Raw genomic sequence first — 13677 nt, 5'->3', positions numbered from 1 at the left:
TTGCAATGATCTCTTTCAGCACTGTCATCCGTAGAGGAATCCAAGAGCTCACAGAAGCCAAGGTGTAGGCTGCTGCCATCACTGAGTTCAACAAGGGCCAAAATGTCCCTGTCACTTGAGATTTAATGAAATAATCCTACACCCAGTCACAGCTCTAAGTGCACCGATGTGCCATATCCACAGAGGAATCACTATCAGAAAGATTTGCTGAGGCAACTGGATGTCTCAGCACCCCTGCCCTGGAGCTGCAGGCCCACTCCTTGATCCCTGTCTCATCCAAACTAAGACAGAGTGTCTGGTTTATAAGTGTCATAAGACAAACTCTCGCAAACAATGTGAGATGGGCTGTGGAGCTTCACACAGCCAGATGTCCACTCTCAATGTCTCCATCTTTGCTGACACACTTGACCACAGCATATGCTAAGGAATTCAATGAGGGCAGTGAAATATGCAGTGGAAACAGTCAAAGAAGAGTGAGATAACCAAATGTTTTTCTGGGGAAAAAAATCCAAATCCACACAGTGCCATTTCTGATGTCATTCTTAAAGTGTTCTTTCCCTTGATGTTGGAGTCTGATAACCCAGGAGTTTTGAACTCTTGTTCCTCCTCCATTTGCAAAGCTACTTTTGCTAGTCCTACCATCATAGCTCCTTTGTCTCTGAGCCATTAATCACAATTTGTATAAGGTATTAGCTGCCAACTCTACCTCTGAGCCTATTACCCTAGGCTAATCCATCTAGCTTCACCTTTCACTTCATGGAATCACAGAATATACTGAGTCGAAGGGACTCACCAGGATCATCCAGCCCTATACAAGACCATTCCCAAGAGTCACACCATGTGCCTAAGACTGCTGTCAAATCCTTCTGGAGTTCTGTCAGCCTTGGTACGGTGATCACTTCTCTGGGGAGCCTGTTCTAGTGCCCAACCACCCTGTGAGTGAAGAACCTTTTTCTAATATCCAACCTAAACCTCCCCTGGCAACTTGATGCCATTCCCTCAGGTCCTGTCACTGGTCACCACAGAGAAGAGATCAGTGCCTGCCCCTCCTCTTCCCCTCACAAGGAAGTTGTAGACTGAAATGAGATCTCCCCTCAGTCTCCTGTTCTCCAGGCTGAACGGACCAAGTGACCTCAGCTGCTTCACAAATTATTCAGAGATTTGGACCCCAAAGTCAGGCACTCAGTGGTATCCAGATGCAGATGAACACCAGCTGGGTGTCACAAAGATAGCAGGGTTTGTTTTAAGTTCCTCAGCAGAGAAAGAGAATCCCCGTGACTGAATGTTGACAGTGTACAAGGAAGGATGTGTGCTGGTGACAGCAAGGTGAGAGAGAAATATTGAAATAGAAAGAGGTAGAATGAATGAATAGAGGAGGAATTGAGGAAAAGGAGGGAAGGATATAAAGGAGGAAGAACAGAAACAGCCTGGAGGAACCTGACAGAAAACACAGTCCTCAGCCTGGTCTTTAGGATTTTGAGTCCTGGGAAGAGGCTATGGTAGGGGAGAAGGTGATGGAGGAGGACGACAGGACGTGGAACTTTCTTTAGTTTGCAGCCAATTCTGGTTGAATCATCTCCCACAGCAACTGTGGGTATCCAGGCTGTCACACAAATAATGTGTTCTTTTAGGGTTCCCTGATCCAGATGGTGTAAAACATTAAACTGCCCATGTCACATCTCGCAGCACAAAGGGATTGAAGTTGCTGTGAGAACAAGTGGTACTGGAGCACAGATTCCTCGCTCTCGCCATCCCAGTCACTGTCAACCACAGCCTTGAGCATTCAGTTGTGCCCAGTCTGGGGAGCAAACCCCACCACAGCACCAGGCCCCCAGGAGGGCTGGTTTAGAATCATAGAATGGTTTGGGTTGGAAGGAACCTTAAAGTCATCTAGTTCCAACCCCCTTCCCATGGACAGGGACAGCTTCCACTAGACCAGATTGCTCAAAACCCCTCCAACCTGGCCTTGAACACTTCCAGGGATGGGGCATCCACAGCTCTGGGCAACTTGTTCCAGTCTTTTACAACTCCCACGGGAAAGAATTTCTTCATAATATCTAATCTAAACCCACCCTCTTTTAGTTTAAAGCCATCCCCCCTTGTCCTGCCACCACATGCCTTTGTCGAAGACTCCTTCCCTGCTCTCTTGTAGACCTCTTTAAGGTGTAGAAAGGTGCTATAAGGTCTTCTCAGAGCCTTCTCCAAGTTGAACAACCCCAACTCTCTCAGCCTTTCCTCACAGGAGAGATGCTCCATCCCTCTGATCATCTTAGTGGCTCTCCTCTGGACTTACTTCAATGGACCCACATCCTTCTTATGCTGGGTGGCTGCTTAGGCTGGGGAACATGACCTGGCACACCTGAGTTCCAGGAGGTCCCCAAAACTGAACAGAGGTTAAGGAAAAATCTCAGTTCTGGTTTGGCCATTGCTGCCCAGCTGTGTCACATCAAGCAGAAAGGCTTGACTACTTTTAAATTTACCTTGACACTCTTTTAGCCCATGAATCACCTCTGGTGTTTAAGACCTGTAAAGCTGTTTAACACGATTTTCCCTTCGAAAACACTCATTTTCCTTATACTATCCTATTTCAGTTTAAGGATGAAAGAGACTTTGAATTCTTTCAAATTGAGGTTTAGAAGAATGACAGTAAATACTCTACCTTGTGCCTGAGTAAAAGGAGAAAAATATATCACAGACGGCCCAGCTAAAATCAGGTATGCATTAACAGTGATACAGGTGATCAGAGAGTTTGGGATGGGGTTTGAGTTCAGGGTGGGATTTGCACTCCCATGTACCTGGGCAAAATTTTTTATGCCCACTGCTGGCACAGGATAGAAGTATGATTGGGCCCAGGAGCTGATGCACACTCTTAAACACTCCACTGAAATCATGGGAGGGATGTGTGGCATGGCAGGGGATTGGTGATCTAGGGTTGCTCTGTAAAAAAAGGAGTCCCAAGGGAACTGGTAGACCGGCTCCCACAGGGTGTGCTTGCAGGGCAAATATCCTTTTGCTCTTCAAATGAAGCCACTCTTTTTTAAAAATCAAATAAATCACACATCTGTGCATATTTGTATACGTGTCAGCTCGTTAATCAAAATCAGTAAAGCCAGATCAAACATTTGTTGCTGTACATTGCAGGAGTCTGAAAACCATGAGCAACGTGAGGGGTGAGCTCTGAGCATTTCAGAGCTGTGCTAAAATCGCAGCGTGTTGGACCCCGGCGCTGCAGCTTTCCCTTTAAGAGCCCTTTGGCTCACGGCGATGCACTGAAATGCAGGAGGTGGGACAACACCACACACAAAAATGAAGAAGTGAAGGCAGGAAAAGTTTCTCCAGAGGAAAAATGCAGGGCTTGTCCTTCACCATGACGTCAGATCTGTCTTTAATAAAATCCCCAAAGAGCCAAGAGAAAAAGGCAGAGTGCCTAGGCTAGGTTGCCAGTTCAGGATTGCTCTGCATTCCCCAAAGTGGTGTTTTTGTTCAAAACGGCTCTAAATCTGGGTTCAATCAAATGTATTTAATCCCGGCTTCCAGGGATGAGGTGGCTTTTGCCCTGGATTCTAGCAGCAAGCAGCATTTTGCAGGTGAGTTTGGAAACTGCAGGAGAGACTTCTGCAAACACACTTGGGTTAAATGTGAGGTGGGCAGGGAGAGCTGAGTGTGGTGCATGTGGGAAGGTGGGCACTTGCAAAATCTGGGGAGGTGGGACATGTGACAGTAGGAAAGGAAAGGTGAGCTGTGGGGGAGAGGAAAGGAAAGGAAAGGAAAGGAAAGGAAAGGAAAGGAAAGGAAAGGAAAGGAAAGGAAAGGAAAGGAAAGGAAAGGAAAGGAAAGGAAAGGAAAGGAAAGGAAAGGAAAGGAAAGGAAAGGAAAGGAAAGGAAAGGAAAGGAAAGGAAAGGAAAGGAAAGGAAAGGAAAGGAAAGGAAAGGAAAGGAAAGGAAAGGAAAGGAAAGGAAAGGAAAGGAAAGGAAAGGAAAGGAAAGGAAAGGAAAGGAAAGGAAAGGAAAGGAAATTTCAGGAAAGGAAAGGAAAGGAAAGGAAAGGAAAGGAAAGGAAAGGAAAGGAAAGGAAAGGGAGAAGTGTGCAGAAATGTGTCAGAGTTGAGTTCTACTCAACATCCAGGTGGATCTGCACAGAAAACTGTAGGTTGTGTTTTTTCTTTTTTTATTTGTTTGTTTAGTTGGTTCGTTGGTTGGTTTTGTTTGTTTGGTTTTTTGTTTGTTTGTTTGTTTGTTTGTTTATTGCTACTAGTTGTGTCGTGGAGCAAAAGAAGGAAGAGATCCCCCGTTGCTGCCTGAAGAGCCAGGCTGAGGCTGGTGAGGGGACCGGGCTGGAGGGGAAAGGGCAGGTTCCCGACTGGCGGCGATGCCCGGGATGGGCCAGGGCCGAGGCAGCGCCGGTGCCGGTGCCGGTACCGGGACGGGGCGGGGACAGGAGCGGGGCCGGGAGGTGCTGCGGCCACTCCCGCAGGCGAGGAGCTGCTGCGTCTACCCCGGAGCCGGAGAGGCAGAAGGGTTTGTTCCCCCTCCCGATCTATCGGAGCTGCCCTCTCCACGCAGCAGCAGCCACTTTCCTTCCCCATCCTCTTTGGAAAAACCTGTCAGGGGAAGCCGCTCATTTTCCAAAGGTGCAGGCATTTTGCTTTGCTTTCCCGGTGCGTGCTCTCAGATTCGATGGAATTCTCGGGAGAGAGAGAATCTCAGTTTCTTGGACTGAGAGCTGCCGTGGGAAGGGGATGAGGCTCCGACGGGAGCGGGCAGCGCCCATCCCCGGCAGGGGAGCGGTCCCCTGTCCCGCGTTCCCGGAGGCAGCCCTGGGCCAAGGGATCCGTGGGAGTCCCGAGAGCGAGGGGTTCCTAGGGACCCCTTCGGGCTGCCCAGCTTGAGGCTGGGGAATTCCCTGAACCAGACAGACACGTGTAAGCTGTGTCTGAGCATCCCCCTGCTCTGAGTGGGATGATATCAACTACTCTGCTCAGGGGATTTTGCTTAGCAGGGCTGCCGGCACCAGGGGTTGGCTTCTGTGTTGAGAGATAAAGCAACGCTTTAAGACAGGAAAGTAGCACGGGTGATGTGGCACACCAGGCACACCTGTGCGAGAGCAGATGGAACAGAGATAAATCCTGTGTGGACGTTGAGATGGACTGATAACAGGGTCTCTTCTAGAAAACAACCACAACACAAAACTAACAGCAAACTGCTCCTCTTGGGCTTTCTGAGGGAAGCTGGCTCTTACCACAGTTGATTTTTGTCCAGCAAGTAAAAAAATCACAGAGGGAGTCGTCCACAAACTCCCCAAACACTGTTACTAGAGGATATCTGTGTGAGCCTTGTATATTGTACGGTGGTTGTCCTGGGTTCCCTTGGTATCAGAGATGTTTGTAAAAAAAGCTGCTGCAGCACGAAAATATGTGTGTGAGTGCATGCAGGCACATGTGCCTGCTGGGGGGGTGAGGAAGGGAGTGCAGTCCTGATATCCCTAGCTGCGTGTCTGGTCTAAAGAGTATCTAAAGAGTTCAAAATACTACCAACAGTAGCCTAAAAAGAGTCCTGGGTCTCAGCAGTTCCAGTTCCAGCTCTCCATCGAATTGAACAGGTGAAGCTGTGCCTCCCTGGAGCATTCAGGGACACTGTCACCTCCCAGACACATCCACAGGGTGTTGTACTTAAAAACTCCTGAGCAGGGACAACTTTTCCCCAGTAATGAACTGGTTTCCTTTAGGTCTTCTCCACACCTGAACTGGGGTGTGGTGGAGGGTTTATAGGCTGATGAAAGGGAGATTTCTGTCCATCACTCATAAGGGAATGGGGAAACAGAGATGACAAAGTGTATGGCATGAATTGGTGAGAGGGGCTGGGGACAGAACAACTGGGAGGTAGTATTTGCCTATGTAATACTTAAAGGACTTTTGGGAGAAGAGCAGGCTTAGTTTGATCTGATTAAGGGGGATGTCCAAAGGAACAAGTAATATTGAGATATTTTAACAGAGGGGTACTGGGAAAGCTCTAACACTACCCCACCTCACTGTCCTTAGTGTTCGTCTTTGCTGGCATACTCATAACAGTAATAAAGATCTTTCCAATGCTCCAGAGACATCCATGGAGTGGTAGCATCAGGTGACTGTGCATATTGTGCAAAGCCTTGTGGTCTCCCTGGGGACTTGTCACTCTTTATGTGTATGAAGAACTATGGACAAAAAAACATGCTCCACTGGGAAAGAGGAGAGTTGACTATCTAGGATATATATATTCTCGTTCCAGAAAGAAAGGCACAGGAGTCAATATGGGAAGGTCAGGCAGACCTTCAGAATGCCTTCTGAAAAGGCATTTCAGAAGGCAGCTGTCAGATTAAGCGTCCCCCAATACTGTATGAAGCTACAAGCAGTTACCGAGTTCTTAAATAGTTTTACCAACAAGGTTTGGGGTTTTTTTTAGATCGAAACTGCACAGGTGATGGGCTTGTAAAAGAAAAAATAACAGAGCATAGCTGGAATTTCAGACATAAGTTTTCAAACTTTTCTTAAAATATTTTTTTTCATAGATACAAGGGCAGAGACCATGGGAGCTCAAGTCCTGTCAACTAAGCTGAGATTCCTCAGAGCCCTGAGTCATTTTTGCAGCAAGGACTTTAAGGTTGGATGTGTTGACCCCTTTCAGTGTTATACAGTGAGGAATCAGAGCCAGAATCTTCAGCCCCAAGTCCTGATGACTCAGAAGAAGTGAGACCACTTGTTCAGATGGGACAAAATGTTCCAAACCAGGATGATGATTAGAAAAACAATTCTGCACTTAGTAGAAAATTAGTAAAGGACATTAGATAGAAAGAACAGCATTGGAGGTTTCTAAAATATTTGAAGTGGAGAAACGGGTGGTGTGTGGATATAAAAATGTAAAATAAATGATAACAGGGTGAATGGAAATCTGTAGACTTTTCCTCAAATAGTGAAGAATGGTGTTGCTCTTCATCATGTTAACTAGTAGGCAGGTATTGACTGCTATATGTGATGGCAGTCATGGTGCACAGACACCAGGCTTCTGGCTTCGGTGAGTGGGAGGGAGGAGAGAGATGTTCAAAGATGGTTTTATGTAGGCATCATCTCCTTTGTGGGCATGTAGTTCACTAGATAGTTACTGATATTGACCCAAGCTCAGGTTGTGTGGAAAGTGGTTTAAAAACCATAATGTGTGGGTTTTCCTTCTTTTTGTGAGGTTTATGTTTACAGATATAAAACCAAGGATTTAATTTGTAAAATACTTGGATTTGGTAGTAGGAAAAAATGATTACATTTCATTGGGCTCTTCCAGGCAAAACCACATTCTGACCAAACATAAACAACAACAACAAAAACAAAAAAAAGGAAGAAAAAAAACCAAAACAAAACCCCAAACAAACAACCAAAAAAAAAAAGAAAAAAAAAAAAGAAAAAAAAGTGACACCCTCTTGCCTGGAAAAATCTTGTGGCTCTCCAGTGGAGGAGAGCTAAGGTTTACCTGTTGAGTGCTTCTTATCAGAAGGCTACAGATTTTCATCATGGCTAATGATGCACAGATAATCTCAGGCAGCACAGGTTCAAAGTTTCTATGTTTTGTTCCTTTAACCTTCTCACCATTCCCTATTGCTTGACAGCATCTGGTTACCAGAGATAGTCTGGATACACTTCTCTATAGAAGGGCTCTTATCCTATGCTTACATAAATTGTAGGTGTCAATTGAAATTGCTCTGGTTATAGAAGCTGAAGATCCAGCCATGAAAATGAGCATCCTGAGGCTTGGAGCTGGAAGACAGAGTTCCCGTGGGTATGGCTGCATCGTATGTGGGGCCTTCCCAAAGCTGATCTTTTGTTTGGCAGTCCTCCCTCACACATCCACTCAAAGAATGAAATCATTGCTAAGGCAACACCCTGAAGGTAGCACTGAATGTGTTCATGTGGATCAGAGGCCCAAACCCAAGTCTATTTCTCATGAAGGTGCCTCCTAAGTACACAAACACGAACCTGTGAAGTTTTTGCTGAGAGAAGCAGGAGTTTGTGCATTTTTTTCACAACTTTTCCTACTGGTATCTGAATTTGCTTTGGTAGACATCAGCTGCCAGTGTTCAACAATCTCTTTGCCAACATCAACCACAACAGAGCTGGGGACAGGGATTGGCTTCCTCACCCTCCTTGCAGTTGTGCCACTGCCTGTTTGTGTCCCTTGTGTCTGTCCTTCCTCCCTTCCACACTGCACCTGCCTGCAGGTGAGGCTTCTCCGGGAAAAGACATTGTTTACAAGTGACAGCTGTGGATTTTAGCAAAAGCGTAAAATTTATATGATGACACTGGATGTCTGTCCTTTGAAAGACTTGTGCATGTTTAGTTTCTCCTGCCTTTTCTGGGTACTATGAAAAGGCAACATTCGAAAATTTCAGAAGTCCTCCACACTTGCATAGAACATTTGACTTCTCTTTTCAGAAGCTCTGGGCTCCCATATTGGGATGTTAAGAGTTGCTTTAGCATTTTACCAGTGCTCAGCTTACTGAGAACTGCTCTTTTTGGATGGTCTCAGTGTCCCAGAGGGGTCTTGAGCATTCCTGTCTGGACAGCCCTGGCTCTCATGCATGGGTGGAAATGAAGCTGTTTATAAACCCAAGAAACAATACCATGTATGTGAACCTTGGCAGTTGTTGCCTGGCGAAAGCCAGACACCCACAGCTTCAGCTGGAGATATATTTGTGTATTGAACCTGACAGTGTCTCATTTTATGGGCCAGAAAACAGGATAAGGTGTTCTCAGTCTTTCATATCTGTCACCAGGAGGTTCAGGTAGTCACCCTGGATTAAGTTGTTCTTCCTGCTTCCCCCTTTGCCTTTTTACAGCATAGGTCAAGCACCCTCATTCTTAACATAACATTCTTATGTTAAAAGCACAATTTTCTCTTTCTATTGAGTAGAAACACTGACTGGCAGATGTTGGCTTGGCAGTGAGAGGCTCAAAGGAAGTCTACCCATTTGTTTTCTTTCTGTGTTCTGATGTCTGACATCAGAATTTGGACCCAATTTCTTTAATTGTGCTTGCAGCACCCAATTTCCCCATCATTCCCTCTACATGTGTTGTCCCACCCAGGGTTTGCTGCATCCTGAGCTGAGTTGTGTGCAGTCTCCCATTGCTGTAGGTTGGCTTGATTTTTACAAATGTCTTGCAGGTCCAAGGGGCTCTGACTCTGCTGCTTTAGCAACTCTGTGCAGTTATTTGCCAGTGTTGCTCTGAGTTTCCTAGCTGTGGGTGAGGATCACCGGTTCTCCTGCATCCTGGTGCTCTCTCAACTTTGAGATGTACCTCTGCTGGTGTCTCTGTTATTTAGTGCATCCATACTGACACCTAATGTGTGTTCTGGCATCCTGGGTAAAAATTCTGGAGTCCTTCTAATCCCTTGTGTCTTCTCATAGACTGCTGCTGGGCATTGACTTGTCATCCTTGCATCTAGGCTGAGTGTGGGAAAGTAGAAGAGAAAAAAGGCATTTTTACATCTGTGGGTTCCAACTGCTGGCTCTTGTCTACAAGTAATTCTTCTTGTGGATGGGGAAGGAAAGGAGAGCCTTTAGGCAGGAACAGCTGTGGAAGAAGATAACACTTAAGCTGAGCTTTGCAGCACAATTTGAGTAATGAATTTCTAATACTTGAGTTGGTAACACATTCCAGGACTGTGTGGTCATCTCTGTTCCTCTTTTTCTCAATAGCTCCCACATTCTGTTTTATTAGTCTGGGTCTGTCATTCCACTTAACCTATAAACAAAACGAGAGATGAGCAAGTTGGAAGACCAAGTTTCATGAACTCCAGAATGGCTTGCAATGAGCCCAAAGGGAAACTTGAGAGGTATTTGCAGAAATAATTGCGGGCTCATCCATGGAGGGCTATGAGTCACCTGGATCATCATGCTGCTGAACATCTGCAGAGTTAGGTCTTTGCTGTCATGGAGCAATTCCAGCCCTGCAAAAGGACCTTCTCCTAAGATCTTGCCTTGCAAATTCATTGGAGTTCCTAGAAAAAGTGTCTCATGCTTGGCAATGGGAGGGCATAGCAAGATAACTTGGTCCAGAATTTCAGTGACACTTAGACCAACAGAGCTCACAATACCTGTAATACTTTGTCTGATTTTATACCTTTTCCTATTTGGAGCTGAAACAGACTCCTTCTACTCAGCTTAAGGTAAACCTGCCCTTTCCCTTCCAAACATATTGATATAATCTCCAGTGAAAGGCTTCCAGGTAGATAAAATGGATTGGTTTTATTGTTACATCTCTAGCTTGCAACTGTGTAGCTTGACTGAGTTAGTAGTTACATTAGATTTAGAAACATGGAAATATCATATGTAGTCATAGAATTATAGAATGGTTTGGGTTGGAAGGGACTTTTAGAGGTCATACAGTCCAGCCCCCATGCAGTGAGCAGGGACATCTTCGACACAGCCAGGTTGCTCAGAGCCCCATCCAACCTGACCTTCAGCGTTTCCAGGGATGGGACATCTACCACTCTCTGGGCAACTTGGTCCAGTGTTACACAGTCCTCATAAAAATCTTTTTTCTTATGTCTAATACAAATCGACCTTCAGTTTAAACCCATTACCCCTTGTGCCCTTGCAGTATCTGTATATAAGGAAAAGAACACAGTAAAGTCAGTAGTAGTAAGCAACTTTGTAATCCTGTATGATACTTGAAACAAAATTTGCTACCTGCCACCAGGAACAAAACTTTGATCAAAATTGCTCTGAATGACTCAGACGTGATTATTATTAAACATTTTTTTAATTATTTTTATTAAAAGGTAACAATGTTTTTAGCTGCATGTGAACAGTTGCACTTTTCCCTTTCTAGAATTTGTGAATGTAACTCACATTTTCTGAGTGGCTTAAAAGTTTTGGTTCCTTCCACGCTCTACAAGTTTTCCAGACTACCATCCTGCTTTCCTGTTTTGTGGTTTCTTACTGAAACTTTTTGAGTAACAAGTGACAGCAGGAGGAGTGGAGGGTTATTTCTTTCTCTTGATGAAATTTCTACATCTCCACGTACATATGTTTGGCCTGTGAAAGGAAGAATACAGAGAAAAAAAATGAAGCATGTCTTTGCTGAAACACAGTTTTGGGGGCAACACTAACGACTGAGCAGACAGTAATATACCAGGGCTCTGCAGAGAGGCTGGCAATTCCCCAGAAAGTGCCATGACTATCCTATAGCTTCTCCTGACCATGCTCTTATCACCTGCATCATTGTCACTGCCGTGCCTGATACATGGTGTCCTTGGGATTCTCCTAGTCGTGGGTGCACAAGGTTACTCTGTATCTGCATTTTTTGGACTTGCAAATCCTTCTTTCTGGTTTGTGGAATCCATCAATATATTCCTGGATATATGTGATGATCAAGCAGGTTATTTGCTCACATTTATGATCACCAACTTATACCGTCTGTGACAAAAAGAACTCTCTGTATCTGGTCTGATAAACAGGCAAAGACATCAAAATCCATATGGGGAGAATTAAGTTCTCCTCCAAATGGCTGGCACATGTATTTGGCTGCCCCCAGGCTACCAATTCCATGGGTTTAGAGTAACAGCTGGGTCATTTTAGCTGTTTAGCAAGGAAGGACCAAACCACAAAAGCTGCAGCCAGTGCTAAGAATCTGCAAGTGGATTACACTATAAAACTCTTTGGCTACATTTTTATGAGGGGGGGAAAAAAGGGTGGAAAACAATAATTAGGAAAACATCCAGGTTCCATTAACTAATTCGGGCATTCAGCAGGTGATTTTTAAGTACTGAAGGCAGTATTTCCTGCTGGATCTTGGTCTTACAAGACTGGATCATACCCCGGCATCTGTGTGTGGGCTGATGTACATTGATGTAAGAGAATAAAGGAAAATTCAGTTGGCTCATTTCTGTGAGTTTTTCTTCCACATTTGACCTTAATAGTTAAATATTCAATGACATCCCTGCTATTTAACACTGTAGTTCATTTATGGAGACCATTCACTATTATTTTTCACATTTTACTTGAGTGACAAGTGTACAAGTGTAATTTTTAAAATTACATTTATGTGAACATTTCTATGAGACACAGTACTCCATGAGGCTGGCAAAGGGGTCATATGTAATGGAGTTCTGGAGGCTGCTTGACTTATATTTCCAGATTTTGCATCAAAACCTGTACTAATTTTCCTCAGTGTTTTGGGGTTGGCCAAAGAGTTGGTGTGATCATGCACATTTAGGTTGGTGAATTCCTTATCCAACAAAGCTACCCAGGGTGGGTAGGCTCCTGAATTTGTGGTGGAACAATGCATTACATGCCTATTTTCAGACTCAAATATGATGCTTCTGCTTTTTTTAGATGATACACTTAATTCTGTATGATTTACATATATACATATAATACATATATGCATGTACCCACTCACCCCCCTTGTATTTTTTTGGTTTGTGTCAGTTTTTCCATATATATCATACAAACAGTCTGCTTGCACTTGATGAGATGTTTATGTCACATTTTTAGCTGTTTCTCCCTGTCCCAGCTAGTTTAAAATGATTTCCAGAGGAGGCTGTAGTATTTGATTAGAGGAGTAAGTGGATATTATGGCAGCAAAATAGAGATTCCTTTAAATCCTCTGCATCCTTTATAATTGTAACATTTTTATAGAGCAATGATTAAAGAATTGAATTTGTTTCATTTCCACGTGACTATATGACTATAAAAGGGTTGATCTTGTTTTTATTGTGCACCCTATAACCTACTGGGGAAACATAAAAACTGCCTCTGCAGTGGGAGCTGGGCAGATATAAATATTTTGGCTTAACACCTCCCTCCCCCTCCCCATACGCTTCTCAAATGTGGTTTTTCTGGCACGAGTGCTGTCTGTGGAGCCGCTTTGGCCCGGGGGATGTTCGGAAGAAGCAGGGTGCTGTGCAGGGCTGCTGCAGAGCACCACAGCCATTTCTACACCAACACTGCCCTCACGTGTCGGGGATTTGGGAGACTCAAATGTCAGTAACCAGACAATTAGCAATTCATCTTTATCCTCCGGGAGACAAAACACACAGCTGGTGTCCTCCTCTATGTACAAAACCAGAAGCATTAACTGTTTAAGGGCTGATATGTTACCACTCTCCAGGTTCGCGGTTTTTTGGATGTGAAAGCAATACTCTGGCCCGAGGAAGGCTGGGGGGTTTTTTTGGTTTGCTTTGTTCTGGTTTAGTTTGATTTAGTTTACATTATGCTGTTCATAGTATCAGCAGGTCTCCACATCACAAAAGGGGAATTTTGGATTTTTGTCACCTGGTCAGTTTAGACCTGGGCCCCAGCAGGTATCATAGCTGCCTGTAAGCAAGAGTGAAGCACCCACTTCATCACTTTGCATGGATCTATCAAGCGGAAACTGCTGATCACCACTGGTGTGTTGGATTTGAAGTTGTTGGAGAGGTGAACAAGTCCTGTTCTTTTGCAGGCATCAGATGCGAGAGAGGGTTGAAAGTCAAACACTAAGCTGAACTGACAGCATCTGAGACTCAGCTCAGTGGAGTAATTGCTTTTTTGCATCCAGTAAGAACTCAGTGACTTAGTTTATTAGCTGTGTGTGGGAGGAGGGATCATGGTATGGTTACAGTGTAGGAACAAGAAATCTTACAGCTATTTCTGGCTCTGCCACAGACATC

General features: G+C 44.7%; 1 protein-coding gene across 1 annotated transcript in view; it reads left to right on the top strand.

The window, feature by feature from the left end:
• Window positions 1–3430: 3430 nt before the first annotated feature.
• The window catches only part of CCN4 (cellular communication network factor 4), a 34790-nt gene continuing 24543 nt past the window's right edge, over window positions 3431–13677 (top strand). The window contains exon 1 of the mRNA XM_008934754.2: window positions 3431–3587. Coding sequence (XP_008933002.1) covers window positions 3540–3587 — 48 coding nt within the window. The 5' untranslated portion in view covers window positions 3431–3539. The remainder of the gene's footprint in view (window positions 3588–13677) is intronic.

Source organism: Manacus vitellinus, unplaced genomic scaffold, assembly GCF_001715985.3.
Source record: "Manacus vitellinus isolate BGI_N305 unplaced genomic scaffold, ASM171598v3 scaffold_1_pilon, whole genome shotgun sequence".
Classification (NCBI taxonomy): Eukaryota; Metazoa; Chordata; class Aves; order Passeriformes; family Pipridae; genus Manacus; species Manacus vitellinus.
This window is presented reverse-complemented; position numbering and strand designations above follow the sequence as displayed.